The sequence below is a fragment of the Marmota marmota genome, unplaced genomic scaffold (genome assembly GCF_001458135.2).
Source record: "Marmota marmota marmota unplaced genomic scaffold, marMar, whole genome shotgun sequence".
Classification (NCBI taxonomy): domain Eukaryota; kingdom Metazoa; phylum Chordata; class Mammalia; order Rodentia; family Sciuridae; genus Marmota; species Marmota marmota.
In genome coordinates, this window is record NW_026000005.1 from 41097989 (window position 1) to 41116319 (window position 18331).

General features: G+C 36.7%; 1 protein-coding gene across 11 annotated transcripts in view; it reads right to left on the reverse strand.

Moving 5' to 3' along the window:
- The window catches only part of Dock10 (dedicator of cytokinesis 10), a 181351-nt gene that overhangs the window by 27321 nt on the left and 135699 nt on the right, over positions 1 to 18331 (reverse strand). For 9 of the 11 annotated variants that reach the window (XM_048808620.1, XM_048808622.1, XM_048808614.1 and 6 more), the window contains exons 28-41: positions 17128 to 17274; positions 15565 to 15648; positions 13249 to 13345; positions 11535 to 11579; positions 8818 to 8993; positions 8575 to 8691; positions 7253 to 7364; positions 6392 to 6513; positions 6184 to 6298; positions 6034 to 6100; positions 5766 to 5813; positions 5116 to 5217; positions 3027 to 3151; positions 2031 to 2143 (exon numbers count right to left, since the gene is read on the reverse strand). In XM_048808620.1, the coding sequence (XP_048664577.1) occupies positions 2031 to 2143; positions 3027 to 3151; positions 5116 to 5217; positions 5766 to 5813; positions 6034 to 6100; positions 6184 to 6298; positions 6392 to 6513; positions 7253 to 7364; positions 8575 to 8691; positions 8818 to 8993; positions 11535 to 11579; positions 13249 to 13345; positions 15565 to 15648; positions 17128 to 17274 (1470 nt within the window). The remainder of the gene's footprint in view (positions 1 to 2030; positions 2144 to 3026; positions 3152 to 5115; positions 5218 to 5765; positions 5814 to 6033; positions 6101 to 6183; positions 6299 to 6391; positions 6514 to 7252; positions 7365 to 8574; positions 8692 to 8817; positions 8994 to 11534; positions 11580 to 13248; positions 13346 to 15564; positions 15649 to 17127; positions 17275 to 18331) is intronic. The other 2 variants (XM_048808623.1, XM_048808618.1) reach the window with 1 other exon arrangement.

Here is an 18331-nt window from a genome sequence, read left to right on the forward strand (position 1 = left end):
AGACATTCTCAAAAGAAGAAATACAAATGGCCAACACATATATGAAAAAATATTCTACAACCCTAGCAATGAGGGGAATGCAAATCAAAATTACGTTGAGATTTCATCTCACTCCAGTTAGAAAGGCAATCATCAAGAATACAAATAATAATAAATGTTGGCTAGGATGTGGGGAAAAAGTTACACTTGTACATTGTTGCTGGGACTAAGAATTAGTACAACCACTTTGGAAGCAGGATGGAGATTTGAAAAGACTAGGAATGGAATCACTATATGAACTAGGTATCCTACTCCTTGGTACCAATCCAAAAGAACTAAAATCAGCTTACTACAGTGACAGCCACATCAATGTTTGTAGCAGCTCAAGTCACAATAACTAAACTATGGAACTGACCTAGATGCCCTTCAACAGATGCATGGATAAAGAAAATATGGCACATATCCATAATGAAGTCTTACTCAGCCATAAAGAAGAATGGAATTTTGGCATGTGCTGGCAAATGGACAGAAATGAGAACATCATGATAAGGGACATAAGCCAGACTCAGAAAGTCAAGGGTGGAGTCTTTTCTCTTATATGTGGAAGCCAGAGTGAAAAGAGAAAAGAAAAAAAAAGGGTAGGGGATTCTGTGAAAATAGAAGGGAGATCAGTACAATAGAAGAAGGAGAGGGAGGAGGGACTGGAAAAGGGAGGAACTGTGAAATGAAATTGACCAAATTATGCTACGTACATACATGAATATCCCACTGTGAATTCCATCTTTATGTATATTTATAAAGCACCAATTTAAAAAGCAACAATTAAGTAGAAGTAAGACCAGTAAAATAGAGGAAGGGGAGGTAGGTGGAGAAAGAAAGTGGAAGCAGTGGGGACTGAAATGGAGCAAATTATATTCCATGAATGTCAAAATGAACCCCACTATTAAGTATGATTATAATGCACTAATAAAAATGTTCAAAATGGGCTGAGGCTGTAGCTCAGTGGCAGAGCACTTGCCTAGTATGCATGAGGCACTAGGATTGATCCTTAGCACCACATAAAAATAAAAACAAATAAAATAAAGGCACTCTGTCCATCTCTAAATACAAAAATATTGTAAAAAAGGACACTTTAAAAATAAAGCTATTGTGGGCTGGGTGCAGTGGTGCACACCTGTAATCCCAGTGGCTCAGGAGGCTGAGGCAGGAGGATCACAAGTTCAAAGCTACCCTCAGCAACTCAGGTGAGGTGCTAAGCAACTCAGTGAGACTCTGTCTCTAAATAAAATACAAAACAGGGCTGGGGATGTGGCTCAGTGGTTGAGTGGCCCTGAGTTCAATCCCCAGTACCCCTGTCCCCGCCTCCAAAAAGCTTCCATGTTTATCTGTATACAAATCTTTGTGTAGACTTATGATTTTATTTATCCTGGTAATCTAGGAGGAGTATCTGGCATTAGAACAGCTGGTCACACGATAGGTATATGATTAACTTTACAAAACCACTACATTGGTTTTCAAAGTGTCTTTACCATTTGCATTCCCACAATCATTGAATGACAGTTTCTCTACATCTTTGTCAAAACCTGACTAGGTCAGTCTTTTTAACTTTAGCAATTTAAATAGGTATATAGTAATTTCATTGCATCGAAGATGAACAAATGGCAAATAAGAACACAGAATATGCTCAAAATTAGTAAGTCTTTTTTTTAATCTAGTTGTAAATTTAATACAAAGTATCATTTGTCTCTCCCATTTCCGTTGAAAGAGTAGATAAAGTGCCATTCTCATTTAGCCTAGACTACCTGACAGCAAACTAAGAGAAACTTGAAAGAAAGACTGTTATTGGACAAAAGTCTGGATCACAAGCCAGCACTGACCAGCTTGTGATAAAATCTGAATTTCATAGTTAATATGCTTTCCCCTCACATGTAAATTGATTCATGTAAGGTTAAGTGATTTCATAAATCATCCTAAAAACACGTCCTTGACCTTGAATGACTTCTGTACCTCCTGTTAAATTATTCTGCAGAAAATGCTGTGCGTGTGTTCACCTGATGTACGTGTGTGAAGAGGGACAGCAGGTCGAGGATAGTGAGGCAGACCTCTGTAGCCACGTTGGCTTCTGTGTCCACGTGGTGCACGATGTCTATTTCATTGGAGTTGCCTACAAAATAAAACCGCATATGGAGGTCTAAAACAATTCTTTGTATCTAATGAAGGATTTTCTCCCATTACAATGTATCCAGTGTTTTTTGGTATCTTGATTAATAATTTATTAAATGAAAGTGCTTTTGTTTGTTCATTTTCTTTAATGGCTGAATTAGGAAACAGCAGATGGAGGCTTTAGATTTTGTGCCCTTTGCATATGTAAGCTGTAGGGTTTCCATCCTTTCTTAGTTCTTTTCTATCGATTCAGCTTCTGACAGGGTCATATTTCTTTGGGAATCGGGCTGTTTTAAGGTTTATACTTTTGGGCTGACAGATCCACTATTAAGTATGGTCTCAGGGGACAGTCGGCACAAACAGCCCCCTCAGAAAGGCACACAATTCACAGGTTAAGATTAAGACATACAGATTGAAAAAAGCAATGGTTGGTGCATGCCCATAATCGCTACAGTTTATGTGCCACAAAACACCAGGCTGTTTCTTTCTCACTGACATTGAGTGTGTGCATCTCTGGGTTCAAGATATCATATCTCTTGCTCTACACATGGACAATGTCATCCTCTTCTTCCAGAATCTTCAGTAACAATCTGGTTGAGAGAGGTCCTGCAACCCTCAAAATACCAAAAGTCACTTGTTTCCGGGAAACCTGCCCTGAGCATATCATGTTAAGAGTTTCACTTTCTCCTTTCTTTCCCATAAGGGCACTACATTTTTTAAAACCATTCCTGGTGCTTCTTTTCTCCAAGTAAAATTTCCAAGGGTGCCACAGATCTTAAAGTGTGGATTCCCTGGCACAACAACATCCCTTCCATTTCTCAAACATTATCATTCCAGAGAACAGTCAGTAACCATCTTGTTCCTATCACTTCTGGTTTACTTACTGGACATGGTGTTGTCTAACATCTGTAAGAGTTTGGGGTTAGAAAGTGCATTTTTGCCTCGAATTATAGGTAAAGTTTGTGATCTGTGCTGCTTATGTCCTTCATGACCAGAGTTGGTGTGCATCCTGAAAAGGAAATGAGAAAGTGGTTAATATTGAGTGGGGATGTTCCATCCAAATATTCCAGATTGAATCAAATATATAAAAAAGAAGTCTTTTTATTAAAAAAATATTAATTAAAAGCCACATGATGAATGTGACTTCTAAATACTTTTGGAGAACTTTATTTAATTCAAAACAGTATTTAGAATGATAATGCATAGAATAACAGATGCTCAATTCTGTTCAAGCACATTCCTTATTATTTTGTAAAATTGTGGGATTCCATGAATGTTGAGTTGGCTACTGGTTGATAAGGAAGGCATAGTGGTGGGCATTAGAAGCCACAATACTATGTAGCTCAGAATCATCGCATTATTTTTAAAGAAGTCAAATGTAAAATCTCCTCTAATAAAACCCTTGTGTTCCTCTGTTTTTATATTTGGAAATTCCTCATGACTTGTCATCTGCTGGGTCACATCCATAGATCGGGGGGAGGGTGCTGATATGTGTCCATTGTGGGGGAGATAGACATCTGAGGGTCCTCTGTGCTTGAAGGGGTAACAGTGCTACAGTGCTATTCCTCCACTGCCCCAGGGCACTTCCAAATGGGAAAATCAGGTGGTGTTTTTGTGGAATTAGGAACACCTCCTGCTTATGACTGTATGATTTGACCAAAGAATAAGCTAATAATGCTTGGGATGTTTGCTGTCACATAAGCTACTCATAAACACTTATATGAGAGAAGCAGACAATGGCAGATGTCCTTAAAACCTACAAAAGAGGCTATGGTTTTCTCTGTCACATTCTTCAAGGCTATTTGATTCTGGCTAAATCAAAGGGTCTGGATGGTTCAAGGTTCAGGAGACCTAACTCTGGCCTTCAGTAGTCCAGGAAACCTGAGTTGTTCCTGAATCTACAAGAAATAATTTGTTCTGTGCCATATGGCTTGAACCTTCATGACTGGTTTCCTCCAGGTCTTGAGTCTACTTTATTCTGAACTTGTAAAGGAGAAGCCCTGGTTTCCAGATAAGGGGCAGCAGGGGGTGGGCTCTGTCCAGCTATTTCAGGAGGAGCTTGAAATCTAGCCCACCAAACATCTATAGATTTGCAGCAGCCTCAAGTGGATTACTATTTTTATGAAGCCTGGAAAGCAATTTTTTACTGTTCTATCAACATTTGCAAACACACCCATTACATTTTTAAAATTTACTTTCTCACCAGAGGGCAATTTAAGGGTCCCCATGGATGGAGGCAAAATTTATTCTATGATTTATTGACTATCTACCAGTCTCACATTTCCTTCTAATACTCTTTCTAAAATATTCATATTATATATTATTATGCCACCTCTGTGAAAAACAAATCAAACTGGGGAAATTTTAGGAAGCAATTCTTATTTATTAGACCTAGAGGAGCTCTAAGGTAGAATTTCAGGGCAAATGTCTCCCATCAGGTATGCTAATGAAGGGTGACTGCAGGTCCTATATGCCAGAAAAAATCTGTCTAATGACTAGGAAGTCTAAGGGGAGTTTATGGGTTCTGAATACTTTCTTATTAGCTTTGACCCTTTAAAAAACAACACTGGTTTTAATAAAATTGCTAAAATATTATAATTGCTGAAAAGAATAGGAAGACATGATCTCAAATTTTGCTTTGTCACTAGGAGATTAACAAGTGTTAAAAGAAGCACTCATTGGAATTGTGTGTATCTTTCAGGTCCAATTAAATTGAAATTCTCATTAAAGCTCATTCTATTCAAGGCATTGTGCTCTAAGTGCACACAAATAAGGCATAATCCTTAGCTCTTTGACTGTATAAGCTAGTGGGCCAAATAAGGTGCTTCTTTATATAAATATACAGAGTAACTTACAGATCTGCATTTGGCCTGAAATATATAGATGTGTGTATCCACACCTCACATAGGCATTCATCCACAAATCTACACAGATATACACACGTGAGTAATTTTAATACCAATGTGATGTTACCATTGTGACAAGAGCCCTGATGTCTGGCAGGAAGGATTGGATCCTTTGAGGGTTCCATTGTTCTGGGTGGATTGCACAAATTTAAACGCAGCAGCAATTTTTCTGCAAGAAAAACTGAAGTTTTAATAATAGCTCAACTTTTATAAAACCATGATGACAACTGACAAAGTGATTACTAACAAAATTTGATATGCTTTGAACTAGTGGAAAGTAAAATTTGAGTTTCTTCTGGAAATAGGAAACTGGGGAACTGTGGATATTTTTTGTCACTCATGAGAAAATGACAACAGCCATAAGCTATTTCAGATTAATTTTTGGTTTTAGTTTATTGGAACTATTTTCCTAAATAGGTATTTTCTAAATTTTACTATGTAATTATAGATTAATTAGTTCAGAAGATACATGAAATAAAGTATCTACTGATAAATGTGTGGTTTCATGATTTTCTCCTTAGAAAACTTTATTCTTAGATGTACTATGAAGAAAGGGAAATCTTCAAACTTGTATGTCTGTTGTGAAGTTAACCTAACAATCCTTATTTGCATTTTATAATTTCTAACATATATTTATAAGTGTAACCTGGCATGTTAATATATGTCACAATGTTTTTTCAAAAACCACATTAACCTGATGGGATTTAAAATCATTACCTTATTATATTGCGTTTTCCAAGGTATCTGAAATTTTGAAGACAAACACTAGAAAGAAAAGTTGCATTCTCATTATTCACACTCTTTTATCTATACCTAACTATTCATCTTAGTATACTGAAATAAAAATCTTACATTTTCTCTAAATATTCTATGTAGTATTATTGATAGATAATTTACCATAAAAGTTCTTGGAATAAAGGGTGAGATGGTGAGCTATTTTGAAAGTTCTAGAAGAAAGTGTTATCTAATGAACTCGAAAACTTACTCCAAGATACTGAAGAAGTCAGACACCTCTGGACTGGGTGCTCTCTGCCAATAGGCAATCAGAGTCTCTAGAGGGGAAAGTGCATAGTGTGAAGCTCTTTGCAATAAAAGTTTTCTTTCTTTTAACTTAATTTGAAAGAGTTCTCTTTACCATCTGAAATTGTTTTCATGATGTGAAGAAAGCACATAAGGAGACTCCGGGTTTCTGCTTGATCTAACTTGTCAAATCGAAGAGTGGACCCAATCAAAGACAAGGGTCTTGGAATCTAGGAGTAAAAGAACCAATAAGGATGGAGCACGGGGAAGCCACCTCTGCCTCACAGTTATGGTGGCTGAGAAGTCGGGGAGGGGAGCCTTACCTTTTCACAGTTGTCAGTCTTCTCACTGCTCTTCTCCGCGGTACTTGGGTTGGAGTCGAGACTTGCTAAGGATGCTCTGGAATCAGCATGGTTTACTGTAGAAATAGCTATTGATGAAAATGCTGTAAACATAAGCCACAGCACACGTATGGGAATGAGATGGATGGGTACAAAAAGACAAAGATTAAAAAAAGAAAAGAAAAAGTAAAAGCAAAAAAAACCCCCAAACAAAAACAAAGAACCAAACCACGTTGAGAGATGAGGTGGCTGCTGTGTTGGGAAACAGAGTCTGGATTGGCATTAAAGATATGGAACATTGTAATTCTTATTAAAATGGTTATTGAGAAAAATTTGAACCATTATAAATGGAAAGAAATAAAAGAACGCTTGTTCTTTTGATCTCTTAAAATGCTTTTTAAAGAAATATAGCTCGCGTTTTAAAAATGTTTTAGTAAAAGCTCATAAAGAGAATTTGGGGAAAGGAGCTTTCAACTTTTGACAGTTTATGAAAAATTAAAAATGACATTTCCAAGATAGTTCTTAAAAATAATCTTTGAAGTTGAAGAGCTATTATATTTTAAAAGGGTCTGCAATAAAAACTTAAAGACTTTCCAGAATGAAGTAATTTGATAACAACTGATCAGATTGCTCCTTAAGCCAAGTAAAAATGAACACTTAGTAGAAGTGGAAGTCACTGAATGGTATTCAAAGAAATATGTAAAAAGGTCTTTGATTGTACAAATGCAATATACTTTGTCATAGATACAATGCACATGATTTATGGATTGGGTACAAAGCACAATGATATACAATGTAAGTGTGGATGAGCGTTAAACACAAGTGTTCTCAGGCTTCGAGTACCTGCTATGGAATTTAGAACATCTTTAGAAAACGATGTATCCACAGAGGTTGCGTGTTTCATAGATGTCTGAGTTTGAAATCCTCCATTGGTGCTCAAGTCATCTCTAGACCCCTGTTTTCAAAATACAGAAGAGAGTAATGGTAATTGAGATATTTCCACATTGTCAATCCATATGTATCTTCTCCATTTTACTTCCAGCTAATTTTATTAACTTGATCTTTTAGTTCTAACAAAAGTTTTCTACCAAAGTCGGCAGTGAGAATGAATATGTCAAAAGCATACTCTTAGAGACAATTTAATTTTCTTATGTGTTTTTTTTTAAATTTGGTCAAAACAATGTTTTAGATATGGACAAAATGGCTGAGTAATTATGGGTTATATTATAGATTACATGGCATTATTATTACGGGTTAATTTTCATGTAAGTTGCTATTATTAACAACTAGCTTTTTTCCCCTTTATTTTTACTTATTTATATGTGGTGCTAAGAATCAAACCCAGTGCCTCATACATGCTAGGCAAGAGCTCTACCACTGTGCTACGGCCCCAGCCCACAACAACTAGCTTTTAAATAAGTATTCAAATAAGGTTGTGTTCAGTGGCCTGATGAGACTTGTGCTTTATAACAAATGTTTTTTTATTGTGTAACTTAATCCTCACAAGGATACATAAGGTATGTATTTTATCCTATTTACAAATAGGAAATGGGGGCTCAAAATAGCTGGATAACTTATGGAAGGTCACACTGATAATAACTGGTACTGCTGGGATTTGAACAAGGTTCCCTACCAAAAACTCTTCTCCAGGCCTGTGGCCATCTAAATGGGCATATCCTCCACTATTACTGGATCCAGCAGTGTGTGTTAACCATCTGGACTTAACCCAGGCAGCGAGTCTCATGTGGGTGGGTGAGAAGTCACAATAATGGTTCAGTGGAGGAAGCACTGTGATGGGCCACTCAGGCTGTCCCTATGGATAAGGCACTTGGCCCCACTGAAGCCAGGAAGAATAAAGACAATGTGGAAGGTAGTGGGGGAAAGGTGTGCACTGAGGACAGACCATGGAGGCAACCCAGGAGCTATAAAAACTGGGGAAAAATGCAAAATGATGCAGAGAACAGAGGAAAAATGCCATGCTGAAGGGATGGACCACGTGGAAGCCTAAAGTGGCCAATCTGGAACAAATGACATGGATGTGATTTCCTTGCATGGACTGTTTAATTGCTAACCTACTCACAGGTGGAACGAAATTATCCATGGTATAAAGAGGAAAAGGACAAATCTCTGTTAATACAGAAATTTGAAATGCTATGCAAACTTACCTGGTTAGATGTATTGACAGTAAAAGGGTACAGGTCCTTCAGGTAAATCCTTGGCATATTGTCCAGAAGCATGCCATACAGGGGCATGTATAAACTTGCTATCTGGGCCTGCTTTCTCTAGGTGAAAAGGTAGCCAGAAGAGATGATTCACATAAAAATCAATAGGCTTGTAGGTCTGATGTGCATTTAATGCAATGAGCCATTAAATGGTGTTTAGAGAAGGGAGAAAGGAAGACCACTTACTGGTTCTCTGTATCGATCATCAAATGAATGCTTAGCCATTAGATTTTTTAGGACAGCTAAAGCTAAGTGCCTGATATCTTGGTCTTCCTGCAGGGCAAAGCCAACTTCTCGGAGCAGAATCCCGATTAAGAAGTGTTTGCGGCAAAATTCATTCGTGACTGAATATTCAGGCATGTCTTCATTAGGAAAGAAAACAAAATATGTTTTTGAAAATCAAATAGTCACTCTATAATTGCAAAAGATATATCAGGCAACTACTTTCATTGCTTGCCACTGGTAGGCGGTATTGGGGAATACAGTCTCACTACAGAGATATGTATTCTATCATCCAGAGGCATTCAGTGAGATAGGGCACGTTCTGTGCCCAGAAACACAAATGCAAACACAAACTAACACACCATGTCAACTGTTACATCTGATTAAAATGGCATGTTTACAGTACTACTGGAGTTGCATGAGAAAAAAATATTTTCTATAAGAATCAGGGAATGTAGAAATGGATATGCTGAGGTGGGCCTTTGAGGATGCTTTAGAGTTTGGAAGTACAGGTGGAGGCAGGGGAGGTCAGACAGGAGGTTGGGAGAAGAAGGGGTAGGGTTTTTGTTGGCATAAAATTCTGCAGGCACAGGTATTTGGAGGGCACAGGTATATGAGGTCCAGTTGGCACAGCCACCAAAAGAGACCTGAAAGAAGGGTTGGGGTTAGGTGACTGAGGAACTTAAGTTCAAATCCCTTGGCTGGCATTTAGATCCCTTTGCCATTTGCATTCCTGTAGGAAAGGTTAACACACTACAGTCTGGCTTGAAGTTCTGTGGCCTGATGAGACCTGCACTCTGTTGACTAATTGAGATAGCGGCAGGGTGTAAATGAATTAGACAAAAGGGGGATGTGGGGTGACAAACCCAACACAAAGAAGGAGGGACAGGAGAGGAGATGGTGCCTGGGCTGGGGCAGTAGGAATTGAGTAGCAGAAGCAAAATCAGGACAAGTCTGCTGAAGGATGTGAGGGGCAAGGAGAGAGGAAAGCCAAAGGGGGCTGCAAAATTATAAGCATGAACTATGAGAAAAGATGTGAAAATTTCCAGTAATAACAGATTTTTTAGAATCATCCATCTCACTTCATAAGTGCAACTATTAATAGTAGTTCCAGCCCCTCCTGTAAGAAAACACGGGGAAAAAAGCTCCTTCATGCTGATATGGATGATAATTTTATGAATATGACCCAAAAGCACAGGGAACAAAAGCCAAAATAAATAGGTGAAACTACATCAAGCTAAAAGGTTTCTCAGAAGCAAAGGAAACAAAGTGAAAAGATAACTATAGATTGTGAGACCACACTTTTGCAAAATATAAGCCTGAGCAGGGGTCAATACAGTAGGAACTCACCCAACCCAAGAGCAAAAGAACAACCCGATTAAAAACTGGGCAGGGGACCCGAACAGGTATTTTCCTAAAGGAGACATAAACAGGAAAGGGAAAACCTGCTCCATCATGCTTTCTTTATCCACTCATGAGTTGATGGACACAGGTTGTCTCCTTTCCCTTGTTGCAGTTAATATGGGAGTGCAGAAGGCTCTTTGGCATACAGATTTTATTTTATTTAGACATATACCCAGTTAGGGGATTGCTAAATCATATAGCAGATTTATTTATTTAGTATCAGGGTACTAGAGATTGTACCCAGAGGTAATTAGCCACTGAGTTACTAAGTTGCTTAGGGCCTAAGGTTAAATCCCTTAGCAGGCATATAGGTCCCTTTGCCATTTGCATTCCAGGCTTTGAACTTGGCATCCTCCTGTCTCAGCCTCCTGAGCTGCTGGGATGACAGGTCTGTGTCACTGGGAAATTTTTTGAGTAATATCTGTGCTGTTATACATAGTGGCTGTACTAATTTACATACCCACCACCTTTTCTCTATGCATTCTCACCAGCACCTACCATCTTTAGTCTTTTTGATATGAAATCAGCATTTTGAAGAAATATCTGCACTCCCATGTTTATCTAAGAGTTCTTCAAGGTAGTCAGGATATGAAAACAACTGAAGTGTCCATGTGTGGATGGGGAGATAAAGAAAATAAAAGGTAGTATTATTCACTCTTTAAAAAAAGGAGGGAATATTCTGTCATGTGTAACAACATGGATGGAGTTGCTAAGTGAACTGAGCCAGACCTGGAAATACACTGCATGATCTCACTTAGATGTGGATTCTTCAAAAGTTGAACTCATAGAAACAGAGGGTAGGAAAGCAGTTACAGGAGGTGGGATTGAGAGAAACAGGATTTTGGTCAAAGGATGTAAACTTTTAGTTGTAAGATAAATTGTGGACATCAAATGTATGGCATGGTGACTACAGTTAATAATAGTGTAGTGTATAATATTATATAAAATAGGTTACATTGAACAAGTATATATGATATACATATGTAAAATATATGAATTTTATTTATAATAACACTACAAAGATTTCTGATGCTTTGGGAAATTCAAAAATATCAACTTCTGGAGAGTAAAATATGAAATAAATATATTAGTGAGTCATTAAATTATCTGTGACAAGATAAAAGTTCAGTCAATGTTTTGAATATTTTGATTATATGATATTAAATACAAGACTACTTATTAGCACCATGAAAGCTGGAGATTTATGGTATCTCTACTCATCAATATTATTAGACAACTGGATATTGATTAGGTGGGTAGTATAAGCTATTATTTACCTGAGGCGTGTAGCTCTTGAGTTGATTCTGAAGGTGTCAAAGGATCTAAATTTAATACAAATGAACAGAAAGTACATATATATACATATACATATATATATACACATATATACATATACACTTTCAGTTACACACATATTCATTAACTATGTGTAATTTATAAGTGGAAAATTAAAATATATTTTTTAAAGTTATAACTGAGTCTCTTCAATATTTTTATTTTTCAGGAGGAATACCTTCGGTTGTTAATTGGTTTCCCTAAGGGAAAATGTCTTGAACAGAATTATTTTAGTAGCTCCTACAAAGGTTCTATTTTTCTATAAAATGAAACCAGCCTGTTTTGAAACACACTTTTATGTTCACTGTTTATAATATCAGACCTATCAAGAAATTGTCAGGCCTTTTTCTGAGGTATTAATAATGAACGAATGGAAATAAAATGACCAAATAAGAATTTGGTGCTCCTAAAAATCAACTTAGTTAACCAATAATAACTTGACCCTAACTTGTAAAAAAAATTCAGAACCCTAAAAATATTATGGTCTAAAATATTATTTCTACCCTTTTTTTCTTTGGAAAGTGCTTTATGGGGGTAATATACATGGATTATGTTTAAGATTAAAATGCCACAACTTTTATAGGCTTGATACTATAATTTTCCCTCTAAAATAATGGTGCAAGCTATTGTAGGCTTAAGGAGCCTCTTTACCATCTTTGTTTCTGCTTTCATCATCTCAAGGCTGTTGTGAGTAGTTCATTCACTACTTACATGTAAAGCATTTCAAGTTCCTAACTTATTATAGTATTTTCTTTGCATCTTGGTGTCTAGATGGGTAATTTTCTATCAGGAACCTCCTACAGCTCCCCCAATACACACTTTTTAGTTTTCAAAATAATAAAGAAAAATATTTCCTACAGACTCTTTGTGCTTAAGTGCAGTCAACAGAAGACCCAGGCTCTCCTCCTGAGGCAGGTCTCCCTCTCTGGCCTGGGAGAGTCAAGTGTTTATGATGCTGTGCTCTTTCCTCCCTCCTAACTTTCCCTCCTGTTCTTCCACTTTTCTTTGTACAATTCTTTGAAGTTCATTTTGACATAATTATATACACATTAATTGAAACTCCTAAATGATATTTTACTCACAAAGTATAACTTTCTTCCTGCAATTATTTTGATATCTCAAAATCAATGGAAAGCTCTCTTTTGGAGCCAGTAAAGTAAAACACAGGAAGATTACAGGTTACAATTCTTTGTTATAATCACCAGGTTTAAAATTGTGTTCATCTTTAGTGAAAATGGACAGACACAAACATTGAGAAACATAGAGTTGTATTCTTTAACCATATACAATCAACTTTTTTGAACTTTAATGATCAGATTATTTGGCTCTGAGATTCATGTTACAATTGCAGATAACACTATGATTGAGAAGGTAAGAAAACAATAACTAAAGGCAAAATGAATAAAAGTGTGGGAATTATTAATCAAATGATAATTAAAATTATTATTATTATTATTAGGTACCAGGGATTGAACTCAGGGGCACTCAGCCACTGAGCCACATCCCAGGCCTATTTTGTATTTTTATTTAGAGTCACCATTGCTGAGGCTGTCTTTGGACTCGAGATCCTTCTGCCTCAGCCACTGGGATTAGAATTGTGTGCCACCAAAACTGGCTAATTAAATTATTAATTAATAAAACTCGGGGAGTTATTACCTGGAATGTTTGCTGATCTTATGGGAAGACACAACGGAATAAAATGCTCATGTTGACATACTTCTTGGAGAAAATCAAATTTATATTGGCACAATGTCTGAAAAAGAGTCAAACTGAATGACTATGATTTATACACCAAGGAAGTCAATAGAAACAAACTAAATCTGCACTTGAATCTTATTCATAAAAAGAGGGAGTTGCTATTGTGTGGTCAGCAAATAACTGAGTTTAAAGGATTCTGTGCCCTCTGAAGTGGTACTTGCGTGAAGCTCCCTGTCTTTGGAGACTGCTCAGGGTTCCTCAAGAAAGATCCCATTTGTAACCTACATGAGGCTTCTATGAGACAAGGTCCTGAGTCATGTTTTGTGCTTCTTTTAGTTTATGTCATAACAAGTTTATTGTGATAAAAATCCTGCTGCACCCTAGGTACACTGTTCTCTCAAAAACTACACTTAAGTCATAAACAGACTCCTACAATCAGCAACCGAGATCCAGAGCTAAGGAAGTTAAGGAAGTCGGTGGGTGGTGCAGATCTTTTATAAGAGTGAAATGCTTGCTGTATGATACTTCTTAGGGACGTTATTTAATTCTGCTTTCTTCCTTGCCCTATCAAAAAGGTCTAAGGTTTCAATAATGGTTGAATGTGGACAATGACAGTGTAGTCTAGATGTGGTCTATGATGAATGACTGTGGCACATGTGTTAAGAACAACTGCATCCCAAGGACCAGTAGCACATTCATAAGTAGTCTATTTTTACCTCATGCAGGCTAAGTAACCATTCTTTAAGACCAAATTAGATCACCATTATTATATTCACTAATATCAGCTCACACACACAAAAATATATCCCATGTACTCAAGATGTCCTAGGATTGTAGTTTGGGGTATCATCAATTAATAATTTAAAATACTACTATTTTAAATAAGTACAGTATTTCACATATCCTCTTATACAACATAGTGAACAGGAGTGTAAATTAATCACATGTTAATTATTTTTCATGGAGAACTTTACTCATTCTCTTTTGTTTTTGGAAATATATATAATTTGGTTCTACTGCAATTTTATCTCAACCAATATTCTACAAATTTCATGAATAATGGAGCACAAATATACACTTTCAAGAAATGTTTAGAGAGAAATTGAATTTTCAAACCAAATTACATTTAATCATGTAATACCCCGGATCAAAAGTAAATTTTTACTGCTGCAAAACTATTGTTCAGGCTCCCAAGCATGACATAAAAGGCTTAAAAATGCCATTATTTACTTTTGGTCTTTATATATATATATATTTTTAAAACAATAATTTCCCCTTGGAGAATTACTTCCTTCCCAATTCAAAAATAAAGCCGAATGGGAAACTATTATTTCAGGTGACTCATCTTCCCTCTTTAAGAGTCAGGTGTATGACACAGAGCAGGTTGATCACATATTTCCTCTACAGAATGTATTTGAGAAGCAGGAGCAGTAGCAGCAGCAGCAGCAGTGCCCTGGCCAAATGGCCCCTCATTTGTGATTATTCTGAAAGTGCGCTCACTGGTCCTTGCTCTTCTCAATACCTAGTTCTCTAGCTGTTTACTCAATGCCATTACTCCTAACCTCCTTCCAATATCTTCCCTTTGGATCAAACTGGAGTCCGCTTCTGTTTCTTGCCACTGGAAGAAAACTTAACTGATAGAACTTTGTTGATCTGCCAATTTCCGTCTTAGATTCCTCTAGCATGTGCCATATGATAGCTCAGTGGTCTGAACTTGAGAGTGCATAAGAATTACCCCACTTGAAAATGTGAAAGAGTCACCCGAATGTCCCATTAAAACAGACTTCTGGGCTTTTCTGATGCTCCCTCACTGGTCTGGGAATCACACTTGAAGAACTACTACTGCTCAGGAGTTCCTTCCTCACCTCCTGGCTCATGCCCCTGTTTGGGTAGGGCGATTGGCCCAAATGGATTGTCCATTTTGCATAGGACTTAAGGGTGACAGGGAAGTAAGACTTCCAGTGATAAACCAACACAGCCCAGGATAAACCCGACTATGGAAACTGCAGCTGGAGAAAGCCAGTGGCTGCACCTCCCACAGGAAGTAGAAACAGAGGCAAACACTTTCCTCCACTCCTTTGTCTTTCATTAAGGAAGGACCTGGGAGACTTGCTCAGTAGATGGACCATTTAAAAGCCTGCCTCTCCTTGGCATAGACATTATTTTCTGATGTAGAAAATACCTTACATTTTAAGGTAGATCTACATGTGTATCAGTTTACTTATTTACAATGCCAGAGTTTAGCAAGCAGTCACTCCAGCCCATTGCTCTTACCTTGAGGTCCCCAGAGGAGAACATGCTGATGTAATTGTTAACCATCCGAAACACAAACCCTCGGTCCATAAACGTAAAGCAGCGCTAAAAGGGATAAAAGTCTACTTTCAAACATCTTTACTGGAGGAGTCATCAAAGAGTTTAGGAAAGATGATGATATATTTTGAAGCAAAATAACATTTAATTAAATGGGTTAATTAAAAACGTAGCTTCATAACTGTACCTTATATGTGTTTTTTAAAAAAAAATCTTTAAAATGTGCTTAAGCATTCTTCCACATATGGCAACTAATTGAAATACTCTATATAGTATATACTTCAGAAAGTTACAAATCTGTATTTATCAACTATATAAAACATCACTTAGTATTTTCAATGAAATATTAATAGCGATGAAATATTAATGATTTTCCCAAATATTTTATTCTGTGAAGTGCTTCAAATAAACTACCAGTATAACAATAATTTTTATGTCCATAGGTCTTAAAATGTGGTAAATAACTAAAGTAATATTTTTTTCTCCTTTACCCTCTTCCCCTTTAACCCTGACAATCCTTTTCTCTCACTGGAAGCAAGGAAAGAGAAAAGAAAAAATGAGAGGCAAAACATTGAAAAATAAATAAACTCAGGTAAGAAAAAACTATAGTGTATAATTTGGAGTAATTTTTAACACATTAGAAAATAATTTAGACCAAATTAAAGCACAACAAAGACGACCCAGGTTAATTTCTCATCCACTGCCACAGCTTCTCAATGTTATATTACTAGCGTTTATTTATGAATTCTCACAGTCCCCCGGCATGTTCTTGCATCTAACATAAAGAAACAACTAAAGTGGCTTCATCAAGGTTATTGTAGTCATCTGCTGTATAACAGAAGGAAGAGAAGAAAAACACTGTCTTTCTAATTAAGTTCATTGTCTGCTACATGATTACCATAATTCTGCATGTTGACTTTTTTTTGACTTTACATTTTCATCTTTTCAATTCAATACGAATCCCTGTAACCCAGAGAAACATAACTGGCCTCCCTATACATCCAGATTCGAAAGTTGTTGCTGCATATTTAAACTGATAATTTTCTTTTCATATGATCCTTGAGTAATCTTTACATCATCTAAAGCCTCCAGGTAATATACCCAAAGTGATCAATTCCCAAAGGTTTTTCCAAAATGGCTATTTGATATGATTGTTACAACCATCACAATCTGCAGTGCCATTTCAAGGGCAGAAATGCTTCAGAGAATAATACTGTCACAATGCAGCTTCTCCTGCAAACATTTCATTTTTCTCTTTAAAATTATTTAGAAATACTATGATTTGACAACACTCAAATGGATACTTTTATCCATTTAAAATATCTCCTTAATATTTCCTCAAGGAGAAACTCCAAATTGGAAAAAAAATGAAGAAGTATTTAAAGCAGGAAAAATGTGTAATGAAAACATGCATCTCTCTGTGTTAGTTTTGACTCTTTATCACAGAGATGCGAGTCCATGAACATTTAAGCCAACTTGCACTCCCTGCCACGGGGTGTGAGCAGAAACGCAGACTCATAATTGTACCTTAAGAAATCTGGCCACGCTGTGGTTCGCCCGTTTGGTTTCTTCAAGTGCATCTTTGTATTTCCAAATCACATGGTCGGACAGGACCATCACAAGATTGTCCAACTCACTTTGGTAAGATTCAGGAAATCTTTGAGTCCGGGAAAGCTGTGGAAAGAATGGATTATTCATAATGTAGCATGTGAAATACTAAGTGGGGAGGAAATAAAGAGACTTACTTTATAGATTGACAAATAAAGAGCCCTTTTGCAAACTTGAAGGCAAAAATAAATAGAAGACTTTTATATTTCAAGGTCACGATTTCCACCATTTTCATTTAATGTTCCTTTCTATTTTGGTCAATAAATTTTCACCTTTGCATTAAAATTTGAATTACTACATGTTAACTGCAAACTATTCAAACAATAAAGAAATGTGAAAATGCAAACTTTTAAAAAGCTCTCTCACATCTTAATTACCTTCTCTTGCTTCTTGGGGAGTATCTACTGTTAAAAATTTAATGAATATTATCCTAACAGTTTTTGGATGTATAGCTCCATTTAACTCAATTTTAAATTTTAAACTCATATTTTGATTCTTTTAGAACTAGGAGTCCCCTAATAAACAGCTACTAGAAATCAGTGAACGAGATGAGTACAGAAATTGGTTTGAAATGTTCCCTAATAACGGATGTGCTTTAGCTAACCTTAACATTCTGGTCCCAGTATGTGCCACAGGGAAGGAGTGACAGTGAGGCCTCACAGGTTAAGATGCTTGTGACACAAGGCACAGAAGGGCTTGGCGGTGAGATTACATAACACTGAATAAAACTTTGTGAGTCCTGTTTGGACTTCTGTACATGAGGGGGAAGTTTGAGATGGCTGAGTTGTCTCCATGACTTAAATTTATATAGACATTTTCTATAGGATCAGTAAAATTAATTCATTTTTACAAGTTGCATTTAAAAATTAGACCCAGACACATTTTCACTACACACAGAAACAGAATTTAGAATTAGATGGCAGCATATATGAAAGCAACAATCACTTTTTAAGTCATCAAAGCACATTTGTAGTTTCCTCTTTTCATTTGTGATTTTCTAAGACCCAATAATTATGTCAATGCCTGTTTTCTCCACAATGCCCTGGGCTTTGCTATTGCCTTTTTTCTTCCTTTTTTCATCCCTATCTTTCAAAGGCATCCTGTGGTCTACCTCTACTCTTAA